A 16,027-nucleotide genomic window follows, 5' to 3' on the forward strand; every position below is an offset into this window, starting at 1 on the left:
CGTGCAAGCGCCTTAATGAGACTAGCAAATCAAAACCCCCCATAATCGTCATTCGATGTTTCAAATAAGCTCTCCGCACACTAATTACAGACGAGACTTGTAGCCTTCAATCTTAAAATATACCTAATTAAAAAGTTCTCCCAACGGAGACATCGATGTAAGACTGTGCTAAGTCTAAGCTTACTAAACAGGAAATGCAATCATGATGGTGGGTGTTGCTTATAATAAATTTTTAAAGATTGTTTTAACTTGCCTTCTGTGTTAAAAGTAGATTCGTTATCGCAGTATCGTAACAGTGAAAATGAAAGTATGTTTTTGCCTTTGAATTTTTTTAACTTTAGTTTTCTTTCATCAAATTTTCTAAGCCAATAATAGGTTCGGCTTACTAAAGCTAGGGTGCGGTGAATATGTTCTACTCGGAAATGTCATTATATTAGCATTTCTTCCGTGCAACATATGTTTTCCGTTGTTACTATATTATCGCTATTATTCTTGTTGGCGCTTTACTGTACTTGAGTATTCATCGCAAATCGAAAATATCCGACTAATACATGCAAGCGATTTTGTCAATCATTTCCTAGTTAGACCTATCTTTTGACGATCATGAAATAAGATAATATATTTTAATGTACATTCGAATTTTCTCATGTAAAATGTCTAAAATAGTATGATTGAAGTTTATTTTCAAGACTTCATTGTCCTATTCATGACGGCAATAACTTCTACTGATTATATAATATGTATATCAAAGAGTATTTGAAGCATTTCTGTTTTAAGACATGGATTGACATGTCAAATACTATTTAGTGACGGTGCTTGATTTGTGTGACTGTAGGAAGACGGCATGGAAGATGTTCTTGATGAGGTTAATGGCAGCGATGAACCAGAGAAGGTAGTCAGCGGGTTATAATTTATATATTCACAATGGATCATAATTTGCACATAGTTGAAAAACTATCACGGGCTTGTACTAGTAGTGATGCAACCACGCTTTGCAAAACAATTAAAAACTTAAAAACCCACATGTTGTTATAGGTAGCAAATGAGTTGTCCAAATACTCGAAGGTTTTCTTGACTTTTCACCACATTTGTTGCTGGGAGGTAGACTAACAGGAACTTAGAGTTTTGTGTCATAGAATTTGGTTTGTTCAGGTCTAATGTTCTTAATCATTCAGTTAAGTTATATGGACCATTTGGCTCATACAGCTGTAGTTTATATACATCGTTTAGGTTCTCATAGTCATGGTCATTAGTTTTTACTCATTACCTTTTCTCAGCTCTTTTCTAGATATCATTACAGTGATTATCAATACAAGTTTTCATCTTTATTGAATTTAGATTTGTGATTGAGGTGGAAGAACAATAGAGTATTACTTTAAATTGTTATGAATAGTGGCTAGGGCTGAGAGTCTGACCTCTTGACCTCCACATTGGCATAAGGGATCCTACCAAACCTGCATAAATTTCTGATATTTTGGTATGGTTAATAACTACATAGCTATACCAAATAATATTTTTCGTTAATTTTATCACTTGGAATCATAGCTAGCAACCACTGAAGGGCATGTAATAACACATATGTAAAAACTTGTTCAAATAATTTTTTACTTGCACATCATCCAAGTTATATTTTATAAATGGTATGTACACTAAAATATATAAGCTATATTGCGGTCTTTCATTTTTTCCTCCTTAAACATGTGAGATATTGCATTTGAATTAAAGCATGTCATAGGCATTCTTGGTTGTCACAGGGTCGTAGTCAAACAGCCACGTCAGTTGATCTGAATACCGACAGCTCTTTGGAGATAGACATTAGTGATGCTTTGAGTGAGAAGGACCGAGTCAAGTTCACAGTTCACACAAAGGTCAGCTTATCACATTTTAGTTTTAGCCATCGAATGCTTACGCATTGCTACTTCACTAAACAAGCGTGTAAAGCTAAACCAGTTGCGTATTGGTCAGTTACAATTAGCGAATGTTTGAATCTCTGATATGAAGGCTCTGTACAATAGAATTACGATTTTGATTAGAATTGAGTATAAAGTAGAAAGTATATTGATTAGAAAAATATGACTGTATTAATTTATGTTTTAGACAACCCTGAGCCAATTTCAAAAGCCTGAGTTCTCAGTCGCTCGTCTTCATGAAGAGTTCGTCTGGCTACATGACCGATTTGTAGAAACGGAAGGTTATGCAGGAGTTATTGTAAGTCGATCTGAGAGGTTTCATATTTATAATTTTTATCTTATACACTTTTAAAAAGGTTTTAAAAGCTTTTAAGGTGTCATTAGGAATCAAAATTGCCTATGCGCTTGAGTTTCATGCATCAGAAGTCAGCATTACTTGTTACTAGACTAATCGTGAATCAGCAAAAAATCATTGAAAGCTTTTATCATAATGTGATCACTGTGGTCGTATCATGATTTTATCTTGATCGCATTTTGCATTGTCGATCGAATAGAATTCAAACTAACAGTTTTGAACTTGAGTTAGGTTAGGTTCTTACTTAATCGAAAATTCTATTTTCTTGTATTTATTGCTAGCTATTATAGGAATAATGGGATGATCATATCAGGCTGTATATCATTAAAATCTTCAGGTAAGGAGCCATTTGGATTAGAAGCAGAATTTCTTTAAAATTTTACCATCATTTATGAATTTGAATATTTCTTAAATCTTCATGTTATTTGCGCAGCCATCGTAGTTTCACAATCAATATAAATGAAAATTTCATACGTTTTGATGGACCAAAACTGCTTGTTTTTCTCAAATATTTTTTCAGTTGTTTATATCTGATCAAAGCGGGTGGAAATTAAAGTTTCTACGTATTTTCGGTCTCATATTAATGTTGTAATTGCTTTTCATTCCTCCAGAAAATATCATAGACATGGGAGATTTTTCTCTTAATTCTGTTTCTATTTGCGGGTCTATAAATATGTTAGTAAGACATTTTACTGTTTTTTTAATCATACACTGAAGAATTAATTATTGAAGACATTGCTGGGACACATTTTCCTTGAATGTATTAGTAGATAATTAAGGGTACAAATTGCCAATTTCCAAATTCATGGTACAAACAGCTTTGTTTTAATTTACATGTTACTGCAGTTCATATAGGCAATGCTGAAAATTACGGCTCACCAAATCTTTGTTTACCTTGTCAGAGGGTTTTTATTGTTATATATGGGTAGATAACTCTTCAGTTGAATGGCAAGTTTCAAAGGAGGTTATCTAAACATAACCTTTGGCATAGCTTTGCCTGTGTTGACAGCTGAAGTACACACGCTAGTTTAACATGGAATAGGTGATGTGAAGTGCCAGAAGGTATCCTACCATTTAATAAAAACTATTTAGTAAGAACGGCGATATCAGAAAGTTCTTTCCTTTTCGATCAGAGAACCTGCAGGTGTGTCTTTAAGAGGCTGGTTTTTGTAACCACATGGAGTTTTAAATCAAATATTTTTAACGGATTCTTGGCAAAGACAAAGAGCATAATTGTGACAGGTCATATCCGTTTCATTACAAATGAGGCCAGATCACAAAATTGTTTTTAGCCCTGTGTAATAGAGAAATTTCTCAGTTTTTTAAAACTGTTTTCGGAATTGAAATCGAAGCAATCTGACCAGAGATACAGCTTTTTATTTAGGGTGGTGCTGGTCAATATGGTCAACACAACAAACTGAGAAATTTGTCTTAAAAGATGATGGATTGAGTTTTAAACAGTATTATTTGTTAACGTTTAGGGAGGTCATAGCGACTGCACACTACAACCATTATATTTTCATGAATGTTGGGAATGACTCGGCTTCACAAAAGTCTAAGCCGTATTGACAAGTTTAGCTTTGGGAGTCCATTGTGGACTCTATGAAATGCCTCATTTGCATTGAAAATGATACGACCTGTCACATACGCGTATGAAGTTGGGATGGAATCAGCCAAAGAATGTGTGAACGCATAGTATTTATGTGGCCTAGCATACAGACACAATGACAAAGTGGGATTTATTGATATAGATTGAGTGTTTTTTGTACGTTGAAGTTAGCCATAATTTCACTATTTACCCATGCTTTATAGGGTCATTTCCTGTTTGTCACTATGCGAGAAATAAATTCTTAGTGACAGCTATTATAAGTTAGTTCCATTTAGGCATTATCAGTCAAGTACATTTTACCTGCTGACCGTGGACATAAATGCAGGCAGATATCTGTCTCATCTAGATTCCACCGGCTCCACCGAAGCCTGATTTCGATGCATCAAGGGAGAAGCTGCAGAAACTGAGTGATGGCGAGGGCAGCATTACAAAGGAGGAGTTTGACAAGATGAAGGCCGAGCTAGAGGCGTAAGTTTTTTCATGCTTGCACAGTGCACCACCTTCATACGACATTCAGTCCAGGGTTGGCATCGTGAGGCGAAAATGGTGTATAGAGTGGTATAGAAACCCATAGTAATTATTTAATGCAAGCACTCCTTGGTGAAAACTATCAAAATTTTATATCCTTCATTTTTTCGTGATGTCATTTTATCGTTGGCGGCCATCTTTATAGACAATTTTATCACTAAAAACACGAAGCTTTTGCAATGATCTTTTGAAAATGATGCTTTTGTTTGCAATTTTTTTTACTATAGTATCAAAACAACACCAAAAAGTAGGCTTCTAGTAAATAAAAGAAAACCGATCGTTTTTTACAAATATGGCAGCTTTTCGTGAACAAGCGCATGTGCAAATGACTTGATGATGTCAAAAAAAACGATGGATATGTACTATTCATATTAAAAATTAGTAACAAAATAATATGTTAACCTTTGTAACTATAGTTAACGTGTAGTTAACCTAGTAATTCTAGCTTTGTTGCTACGGTAATCATTTTTTAGTTTGTCCTTTAACGCCGTTATCAAACATAGGACCCATGGCTATCAAATTAATATTATATATGTAGTTATATAGTTATAGTATAGTTATATTATATACATAGTTATAGTTATATGCATATCAGGAATTAAAGTCTATAGGGAATAATATATGAAAAGCTAAAATGCACAATAAACTATCACTTTCGATTGATTTTCACTAATTTTCGTTTCACTAGTGCACTAATGTCAAATATTTACGAAGCACGAAGAATGCTGAACTGAAAGGGACAGTGAGCATCCTGTCTCTTTCATGCATTGTGGGAGGAATTTCGTTTAGTAACAAATCAGCATCTTTGTTTTTCCGACGTATTCAGCACACCGGACTGCCAAATTGGAATTTCGAGAGAAGTTTTTGTTGATATCATATCATGCAAAAAATGGCATATGGAGAGGTCGGAAAAAAACATCATGTTCCGCATCGTGAGGCAAAGAAACTGTGTAATGGACATCTTAACCCGGGGTGCACTGTATTGATTTGTGTTTATGATAGTGCTGGGCACGGGTAGTAATACTCGTTGAACTCGCGGGTTTATCTTCTCTCGAGTATCAGGTAATAGAGATTTCGGGTATTCCGGTCCTTCGGGTTCGGGTTTTGACTTTTGAGTTTGGGTTTTGGTACACGGTTCCGTCGGGTAGTGTTAACAAAAACTCGGTCTATTGCACCCTGCGCTCTTAGTCTGGGGCCACAGGGCATTACTGTGTCATTTTTGCTAAGGAGGCACGACAATGGGGTTTAACGAGTCATTAATTTAATAGATAGAATAAAGCATCTCATACCTTATTTACCATACCTACCGGAGATATTGTAGTCAAGCAGTGATTACTTGTCATTAAAAGGTGAGAAGAAATACTTACATCAAATTTTATTTGCGCAATTAGCCAAATTGGCTTCGTAAACAAATCTATGCCTTTTTTAATATGGCGCGTGTTCGCTATCACCGATAACACATCGGTCCTTAGTCTGTTTCCGCTATCGCCTTGTTAGAAACTGCCATCAGCGTTGATAGTAGCAGTGAAAATTTAATAACTCTGTTTAAATTGATTACCACAGCTAGCTATTATGGATTACATAATTCATTATAACCAAGTTTTACTAAGCCAACAAGCCTTACTAGCGGAAAAAGCCGATAATGTAGTTTTTTATGAGATTTGGAGCACCATCTACAACAGGTCAGAGAGGTCCATAGAACATGCTTGAGTATTAAGATACCATAGACCCTATTTTCTGCCACCTGTTGACACGAAAATGCCCTGTGGCCCCAGACTATCTTGACTGTTTAACAATCCGCATGTTAACACTGCGAGTACGAATGTCAGTCGATAAAAACTGTGAAAAATGATAAATAAATTGAAAAGAAATATAATTGCTTTGTAAATTTGAAGATATATCTGTTTAAAAAATTTAAACATAAAATCCATATCAACAAACCCGATACCCGAAAAACCCGTAGGCAAAGAAATACCCGAGCCTAGCACTACTAGCTACCCGATACTCGAAAAACCCGAACAGAAGGAGGGCGGGTCTAAACCCGTTGACCAAGAAGTACTCGTGCCCAGCACTAGTTTACGGGATCTAATTTATATTTTGTCATTGAATATATGGATTTGTCTTTGATTTCATTTCTTCCATAAAATGAACATTAGCCGTTGAAGGTGTTTGTAAATTTAATTTCTCTGGTTGGAGTTGTCATAACATACATTCAAAGGAATTCTATAACTTTCTAAAGATATTCAGCAAGTGCAACATTGTTTAGCTGTTTTTCGAGCAGTATAAGTGCAATAACAACACTCTATGGGAAGATCACTATGCTACTCTAACCTGTAATCACTTTGTTGTCTCGAATCTGTGTGGATGATCGCAGGAAGTTGAGTAGTTGTCTTTAAGCAGCAGCTATATTCATAACAGTTTTGCAAATCATCATTTGAGATATTTTTGGCAATCATTTTAGCTGGAGTATAAATCTTTTTGATGCATCATTTTTGTAAAGTTTAGTCTTCTTCGATAAGAAGATTAGTTCTGTTTTGTATCGACTTTCCACTTGAGAAACAATTGTGCATGTTGAACATCTGTCAGTCATTAGATAGCTTAACCAATGACACTTCACTGCTATGTTTCTCTTGTGTTATAGGTATGGGCTTCAACAAGGTGTAGTTGGCTTTGGTGTAATAAACCATACGTTAGCTTCTTTGAAATGAACGGATGTGGGAAATTATTTTGTAGAGAATATCTGGCGACGTTTAAGAAGACAGTTGCTATGCATGAGGTTTTCCTTCAACGAATCGCTGTTCATAGTAAGCTAAGGGATGATGTGAACTTCAAAGTATTTTTAGAATATGAAGAGGATGTAAGTAATATTCATAGTAATTCTGACACGTAACTAGCTTTTGTATCCTTTAAAGGTATTCCTTTTATATGTGCTTTTATCAGTTTTATCTCTTGTATCTATTTGTATTAATTAATTTAATTAATAATTAATTGTATTAATTATTAATTGGTCACTAAAGCTATGCTGTAGTGACCAATTATTTATTGTATTCTGCTTGGGTAAAGATTTTTGAGTTGAGCTCTCCATAATCCTTTATGTTGCCAGGTAGATTTTTGGGCTTTCCCAGTCCTGTTTCAGTACTTTGTTCATATATGTAGATAATCTGTTGTAGTTGTGCTCTCTCTATTATTTTTATTGTCAAAAGTGCTGTTACAGTAGTTGTTCTACAAATAGTTTAGTTTTATAGCTAAAAACGGCAATAACACAGCTAAGGCATGCAATGGCAGTTCTTGATATTTGTCTATGCCTTTGTACAAATCAACTGTGTTTATTTCATCGGAATAAAATTCGTATGTATTGTTTTACCGCATTTGTTCATATGCTGACTATGTCTATATATTTAGTCGTTGTGTCCCATGCTTGTATAGTACATTCATGTTTTGTAGCTGTGCGCTCGTAGCAAAAACAAGAAGGAAAAGATCGGCGGTTTTATCTCCGCTCTAACCAAGAAAGCCGATGAAACATTGATTCTCTCTGGTCAAAAAGTAAGAAAATGCTTCATACGCTTGTTTTTCTGAATTTGTCGCGCCTTCACCGTCAATGATCTCTCGGGAGTAACCAATGTTTTCATTTCTCATTCCCTAATTGCTCTTATTTGTAATTCTTGTTTTAGCTCTATATTCCGCAATACTGTGATACAACCTTGAGGAAATTGACTGGCAGCTACTCACTTGTTCTGCATTCACATATGCTACCAGAGCACATAATAGTCAATATACCTGCTTATAAGCTCTCTTGTATCACCATTTCTTGGTTGACTTCAATTTCATGCATTACCTTCATCATCGGTGCTCTCACTGAACATTTCCGACAAGCTTGTTCAAAGAGTGCACACACTATAATAACTAGCTGCTCTTGCATTCTCAATCAATCAATATCTTGTTAACTTTACCAGCCGTCATCCGTTGCTGTGGTAACAGTAATATAGCCAGAGTTGTGCCGGTATTGGTTAATGGTTTATATGTAGAGTTAAAGATGTACATGAGCTAGTCATGCAACTTGGAAAGTGCGTATAGGTGAACACATTAAACTTTACTTCACATGCCTGGTCATCGTTCACCCTACAAAGCTGTCTTTTTGACTAGCAAGCTTTACCCACTTTCACAAATCTTTATCTACTTCAGGAACCTGATGAATATTTTGAAAAAGAGAAAGCATTCCTCACCGAGTACCATGGCAAACTGGCTACCGCCACCCAGAAGGCTGATAAAACTACAAGAAGTCGGAAAGGTTAGAGATATATGTACGGTTCAGATGTCTTTTTAGGGCAACCTTAGCCACAGATATGGAAGGTTATCCATCATTACCATCATGGTCATGTTCTCCCACAACGAGATATACATTTATATGTCTGCTGCTTACGGTGTTAAATTATCAGAGACTGTTACTACTGCCTTCTGTAATTGTCCATAGAATACTTTTGAATGCAAGACTAGTGAACACAAATTTCCTTTAGTTGTTGAACAAAAAAATGTAGTCTGTGTAGATGTGTGTTCATTGAATATGTCAAGGTCATAATTTTAACTGCTATCTTATATTTGCATGATTGACAGACAGTAAAGTTATTGTCACTTTAATATAATCTTTCTAAGTTAGTAGAACAAGGAAACGTCGGGTAGTTTTCAAATTCAAAGCGCTCTTATAATTTTTTCATAGAATATTAAAAAATCATAGGATACAGTATGATTTTGCTGACATTGCAGGCAGCAAGTAAACAGTTTGATATTCCATTCATTGAACTACAGCTGCTAGTTGAACACGCAATCAGTAAAGCTTAAATAACAGCATTTTAAAATTACATCTCATTCTACCAATATGATCATATTTAACTTTTTACCAATGATTTTGATGATAGAAGAATAAAAAACTGATTTTGTAGGCAAAAAGACTCGCGATGCAAAGTTCAGTCTGCGACATAAGATGGTTTGATTTTTAGCAAAACACAGATTTATGAATTACAATGTCATCGCTGATGATTAGCCAATGTGTGAACACGAATCAAAAGCACTTCTGATGGCTGCCATTTTTTCTACATTTTCTCCCCATTTAGTTGTTGTGTTGTTGTGGTGGTTTTCCGACATGGCAGATAAGTATAACGCAAAGTTGATGCCGATTCAACAAATATGGATACGACACGGGATGTATTTATACGTTCCACTTTAACTTTTGAGCACTGGTTATAGAATTACACCAATCGGCTTGTGTGTACATTTTTGTGGATTGTGCTAGCGTGAAATTCTTCCTTCACACAAATGAAAAATTGTCCATAAAAATTAGCTGTTTGGAATTTGTCTGTTTAAAACCTATTAATGCATGATATTATTATATCATCAATATGGATTTTTGAATGGGTAACTTTTAGACACTAGTTCAAAATGTGAACAATTTTGATATAATTGTATAGCCTCGTAGCAGTTGCAAAGATGGCAAATCTTTCTGTTCGTTTCCACAAATTGAAAATGTTAATAAAGCTTGGTATGTAGTCAAAATTACACAAAAATGTTGTTGAACTCTCAATCTGTGATGTTATCTGTTGTTTAGGCACTAAAAACTTTTTTGCTGTCAGTTAACCTTTCAATTATCTTCTAATCGGTTCTCAGTTGGTTTGTTTAGGTGTCATTAGAAGCAGCAGTTTGTAATGATCCTCAACTCGAGAAGCTGAAAATTGCAGTTTTAGAAGAAAGCCCATAGATGTAGCTATATTTGTTCGTTCATAAAATTAGGGCTACTTATTCTGTTGCAGATGTAGCCGATTGTTATATCAAACTTTCTACTGGTCTCGTCACCCTCTCCACTATCGAAAACACTGAACTAGACAAGTGAGTTATCTTTTCATTTCTGGCGTTGTTCTCCTGCTGTTTGTAGTACTAGTTTGCCTTCGCCTCATCAGACACCTTTTTTCAAATCCGGTGGTTAAGAGATCAGAGGTAGACAGTGGGACTTATAACTCACTACTGAAATCAGCGCTGCAGAAACACTCTTTCTATTACTATGAGGGTATCCACACCTTCAGCTCAGGGGTATTTTCAAATTTGTTTATAGTAACTAATAATTGTAGTTTTGACAAGTTATTAATTGTTTGCAGGTTACTATGCAAGGTGGCAGAATGCTTTGAAAAAACAAGAGTAAGTGTCCACAGCAGTTGGTTTCTCTGTGCTGTCTCTAACTCCAGCTATGTCTACAGATGTCTCTGTTTGGTTCCCACTAACTCCTCTCTAATATCACTCACTGACAATCACTTCTGTGCTTCAAATGTCAGAGTTTTTATCAATAATATTCATTCTGAAAAGCTTTTTGTCTAATTTTTCCTAGTTTTGCTAGCTTTTAATGTTTTTGATATTTAACTGGTCTCCTTTTATGTTATAGATGAATTTTCTTTAAGTCAGTCCTTTTGTTAAAATTCACCTTACAACCTTGCAAACTCCGCATACGAACAATTATTCATTGTCATACTTTTTTTTATTTAGAAGTTAGAAGGGCGAATGGCATCTGACCTTGACCTGAAACTGTCAGATTTGTTGCGATACTATACGAATGATACTCGGGCTGCTCTTGACTTGCTCTATAGGAGGTCTCGCTCTCTCGCTAACTTTGAACATTCCAACAAGGTGAGATACGAAGCTATGCAAATGCAGCTGGTTTGTTGTATTTCAAATTTTCAGTTTGTATGTTATATTATCCACCATATTTTTCAGGCCCTCGACAAAGCTCGTCAGAAAAACAAGGATGTAGCCTCAGCAGAGGCTACCCAGCAAAGCAATTCTGATAAATTTGAGAAAATCACAGAGGTGGCGAAGGAAGGTCAGTTACATTTTGTAGTTTTGGTCAATGATATCTTGGAGCTATGCTCTCTTTAGATACATTAACCCTTTGAATTCTGCCCGTCTGTGTCAATGTGTGTCAGTATCCCATGGCAATTTGTCAAACTGTAGGACGTTTTGAAACTATGATTAAATATGTCTTAATATGCCCATAATCAAATAATATTTGCTGAAACACTGGAAAACAAGTCTGACAACACACAGTGAATGTCACCAAATATAGAATAAATTGTTTCACAGTTCTTCGGACAAAATCCGTAAAAATTCGTTCAACTTTAACAAATTTTAAAAAATTTTGAAATATCATCATATCCATCGAGCATAAGTTATGTTCATCATCATCTTCTCACTCGAAATGATAAGCAAAATTATAGTTAGTATCACATAGCTCTTCATCTGCATCACAATCATCTATCGCATACCAACAAGTGAGTTTTATCAAATCGTTTTGTGCTATCAACCCAGTAAAGTTATTATGATACTGAAAGAAGTTGATAAAGTTATTGGAAAACAATAAAAAATGGAAATATCATTTCTGATCCAAGTAACTTGCAAAAACTAATTTGATTGATTTGGGCTGTTACCTAGAAACAGCACAAACCAATCAATCAATTACTTGTAAACAGAGCCGTGTGGATGCCAGTATACTGGCTGTCAGGGTTTTTGACACGTAATATCGGTCGTCAGGGTTCAAAGTGTTAAAGTTGATCTTTGTTTTGGAAAAAGGCAATTGTATCCTTGATTATTTTATTCTCTTGCAGTTCAGCTTACTGAAATTGTGTATCACTCAGTTGATTTATTCTCTCAGTCAAGCTATTTTTGATACCCATTCCAAAAGGCTTTTGCCTAAGAAATATGATTTCAGGTTCTAGTTTCTGTATACGCGGCTAAAGGTTTGGTCAAACTTGAATTTGCGAAATGATGTGTAACTTGGGGAGAATTAGGCAGGACGTTTGGTGGAAAAGCCCTTGCTATGCTTACTTATTCACATTTTGTAGAGTTGTCGACATTTAAGGAGAGACGAGTCGTTCATTTTAGAAAGAATTTAACCGAAATGGCTGAGCTACAAATCAAGCACGCAAAGGTGGGTGATTTTTCTCTTTCATGCATTTTTGTTAGGCTGGTGTTGCTAGGCATCACTCAAAAAATGATGATGTACATGTTATGGTCGACAGCTAGCTGTACTTTTATATTTGGATTAGGGTGGTCATATTTGTTTCTGGTAATAATTGGTCTGCATTAAAAAATGTCCTGTCTTTATCTCATATTTCCAAGCTGATTCAGTATCTCAGCATAATAATATATTAGACCAAGATGCTTAATATATCGTATATTATTGTTAGATATATTATATAAACATATATCATATAATATGATCCTTTAATATATACAGATGTGCTTGCCCAATGGCAAAGTTGGTGGGGGCGCCACCATGGCCAATCGTTAAATAAAGTCACTTAATTATCTCTTTTGCTATCAAAGTAATTTCTTTAGTCGGACATAATTGTGTATTCAGTAAAACCTATTTTTTCACAAGAGCACGTATAAATTGTTATAGCTTTTGAACCACACGGTCTACTAAGAATATTTTTGTACCAAGTAAATCATCGTAAAATTTTACACCAGCTGATGCCACGAGAAATACCACAAATGGGTTGCAGAATAAGAACATTTTTTCAACCTTTTTAAAGAAGATTGAGAATGTCCGGGCTGGACGATTTATCATTGTTATTACAGTTTGCGACATTACTATTACTGATAAAATATAAATAATTACTCTCAGTAACATTATTGTTCAATGAAAAATACACAAATTCCATAGATCTAGCCATAGATCTAACCATAGATCTAGGCGCACTACAGCTAAGAATTAATAAAAGTTCTTAGCTGTTGTGCAACTAGCATGACTGGTCATTCCTGAGAAGAAATTTTGTTAAAAAAATATGTTTTTGTAAGCGAAACTATGCTCAGGATGGGTTATAAACTTTTCTCTTGCTTCAATTCATGCAGATAATTTGTTCCTTTTGTTTATGTACAAATACTATAATGTAATTTGTTGCCTGTTCACTAATCATAGGCAATTTGTACGAAGCCTGCCCAGGCTATACAGATATGCTTTGCCGAGCCGCACTAGGTGGCTCATGGTAGTGAAAGAGTTAAAATAGCCAAGAGTTTTAAGGAACTAAAATTCAACTCTGCACACTTTCATGTATTGACCTAGTAATCCTGTTGCGCATCGATCTACATAGCAGGCTCCCAAGATTTTTGCCATTTAGATGTATTGAATGTGATAGCCAGACAAGGCTTCATGAATCTCTTAATTCAGTTGCTCATGCAATCAGTTCCAAGTTTTGTATTTGAGCAATAATATTTTACTATAAATGGTCATTTTTCTGGCCTTTTTGATGAGAGTAATCTATCGTATTGACTTCGTACGCCGCCCTACAAAGGTGTTTGTTCAAGCTCATTTAAGTTGATAGTATGATTGAATAATGTGCGATTGGTCTGTAGCAATAGTATAATTACTGAAAGTGTAAAAAGTTCATCCAGCTTCAACAGCGAATATACAATAGTAATATTAGCCATAACATTCTTTTAAATTTAAAAAAAGCGGTTTTAAATTCTAATATTAAGAGGTTTTGGGTACTTACTTCTTCACATGTTTCAGTCAGATATTTAGCTTGAATGCGCTTAGTAAACATTTGGTCAAGAGTAAGCTTTGCTTTCTAACATCTAGGGCCAAAGGCTAGGACTCAGTGTATGTTCATTTGTTGTAGGCCAAGGCCCAGATCTACAGAATGTGCTTAAATTCAATCAAAGAAGATCTAGATTGAAATGAGTGATTGTCTGCGCGTCTCCTTCCCAAGAGTATCCTGTCGTGCACTCACTGCATTGCTCAACTCCGAATGATGGTCAAGATTCCTAGCTTCAGTTCTTCAAACATTCTGGCTTCACAGATGGGGACATCCTAAGAGCCTTCTTCTTTTCTATGTCATAAATAGTTCTTATATTCCCTAGGGTTCAATAATCATCATATGACCAGCATAGAATACTGGTTACATTATTGGCTAATACTTCCCTTTGTATAATTATTATTAATATTATATTATGATGCAATAAATTGTTATTGTCGCTGCCTTGCGATGTTTACGACAATGTTCATCAAGTTGTATCAGTGATGGCGGCTCAGCTTGTAACGGTCATTCACCTATCTACGTAACGGTTTTTATTCACTGCTCGACAGAGATTATTCAGGTATAGCTTGTTACAGCCCCTTTGTAATCACTGCAAAATGCTAGTGCGCTTTTGATGATATGCAGCTCGCAAATCTCAGTATTTTTAACTTTTTGGAAATATGTGATTCAGCCACTACCGGATGTACATTGTAGTATGCTCGAGGAGAAAAAAATTTTGTCTGGACTGCGGGGTTATGAAAGCTTAAAAAATTTGGAATTAATACCGTGTGCTATGAGAGATCGTCCGGTTGGCCGATAAAACACAAAGAATAGCTCTGTGCAATTATTCTGAAGCACCAGAATCGGGCAATTAGTAGATTGTTGGTCTACCCATAGAGTTATCTCCCCCTAGAGAGATAACTCTATGGGTCTATCAGGCTGAATTGTCCAAGTTTTAATCCTGTTTATAGCAATATTGTATTTCAACATTCAATCAAGAGTTCAGACAGATAGAAGGATTTACATACCTCTTATTATTGTAAAGATTTGCAGATTTCATTTCAACTGAATCAAAAAGATTCAGTTGGAACTAAAAGCTAAATTTTGAGGTTGATCCTCACATAATGTGCCACTAAGTGCCAAAGACCTGCAACAGCGTGATCATTTTCACTACTGTACTAAACCTGTAAAGCAGGGGTTAGGAACCTTTTTGACTGAGACAGCCACAAAACCCACATAATTAAAATTTAATTCAAGGAGAGCCATATGTATATTTTAAATCTCAAAAACATAAAATGGAAAAGGAAAACCAACAAATTTAGTACGTTTGAACAATTTTAGGGTATAAGAAAACTGGACTTATTTTGAACAACAATATTATAACAAAGGTATTATGAAAAGTACTTCTTACTATTAATACGACTTCTGATGCAGCAAGCTTTGGTTGATAGCTTTGAAATCATGTTGGTACTTGGTGAGGTTCAGCTTTATGCAGGCATTTAGGCTTCCATCTTTTAAACGTGATCGCAGGTCAGTCTTAATATTCTTTGTGTGTGAGGATGACTGCTCGCATGCACATGTAGAGCAAGGACATGGTCAAAACATACAGCGGAGTACAAACACTAAAAAGGCACTAAAAACTCTTTGCTGCGCACGTCAGATCAAAAACTTGCAAATAAAAATATATTTTTATTAAGTGAACATTATTTTTTATTTATTCATTGTTACTGTAATTTCAGCATTATTTTTATTATTATGTTAATTAAATTAACAGCAAAATTATGGATTATTATTTTCACTGATTTATCAAAGAGTCAGATGAAATCATCAAAAAGCCACATAGGGCTCAAAAGCCATAGGCTCCCTACCCCTGCTGTAAAGGGTACCATTTCAGCAGGTAGAGATTTGATAGCATTTTCAAGCATTAATTAAAAAGTTGATAATAGACATATGCATAAACACTATTTTATATTTTCATTCTTAGCTGAATGACAGATTTATTACACTAATTCACATCAATGAGTGAAGACGATAAGAAGGGGGGCGACTCACAAAAAAGTTCATCTTTTCA

The 16,027-nt window shown here is 35.2% G+C and overlaps 1 protein-coding gene across 2 annotated transcripts; it reads left to right on the forward strand.

The window, feature by feature from the left end:
* The first annotated feature begins 196 nt into the window (after nt 1–196).
* On the forward strand, nt 197–14,418 carry LOC137399350 (sorting nexin-6-like). Of its 2 annotated transcripts, none has more exons than XM_068085428.1 (14): nt 197–208; nt 836–892; nt 1,755–1,868; nt 2,098–2,208; nt 4,221–4,342; nt 7,136–7,259; nt 7,847–7,945; nt 8,585–8,690; nt 10,204–10,279; nt 10,546–10,585; nt 10,928–11,068; nt 11,156–11,261; nt 12,280–12,365; nt 14,059–14,418. In XM_068085428.1, the coding sequence occupies exons 1-14, from the start codon at nt 203–205 to the stop codon at nt 14,113–14,115; spliced, it is 1,245 nt and encodes a 414-aa protein (XP_067941529.1). In that variant the 5' UTR covers nt 197–202; the 3' UTR covers nt 14,116–14,418. The 2 variants fall into 2 exon arrangements, with proteins under 2 accessions (XP_067941529.1, XP_067941530.1); XM_068085429.1 differs by lacking the exon at nt 197–208 and adding an exon at nt 287–307.
* Nucleotides 14,419–16,027: the final 1,609 nt, after the last annotated feature.

The sequence above is a fragment of the Watersipora subatra genome, chromosome 7 (assembly GCF_963576615.1).
Source record: "Watersipora subatra chromosome 7, tzWatSuba1.1, whole genome shotgun sequence".
Classification (NCBI taxonomy): Eukaryota; Metazoa; Bryozoa; class Gymnolaemata; order Cheilostomatida; family Watersiporidae; genus Watersipora; species Watersipora subatra.

Excerpts from the sequence above, each read along its gene's own strand:
- LOC137399350 (XM_068085428.1), top strand. Across the intron at positions 10,586-10,927 it reads AATGCTTTGAAAAAACAAGA|AAGTTAGAAGGGCGAATGGC; the intron begins GTAAGTGTCCAC and ends TTTTTTATTTAG. Across the intron at positions 12,366-14,058 it reads TACAAATCAAGCACGCAAAG|GCCAAGGCCCAGATCTACAG; the intron begins GTGGGTGATTTT and ends CATTTGTTGTAG.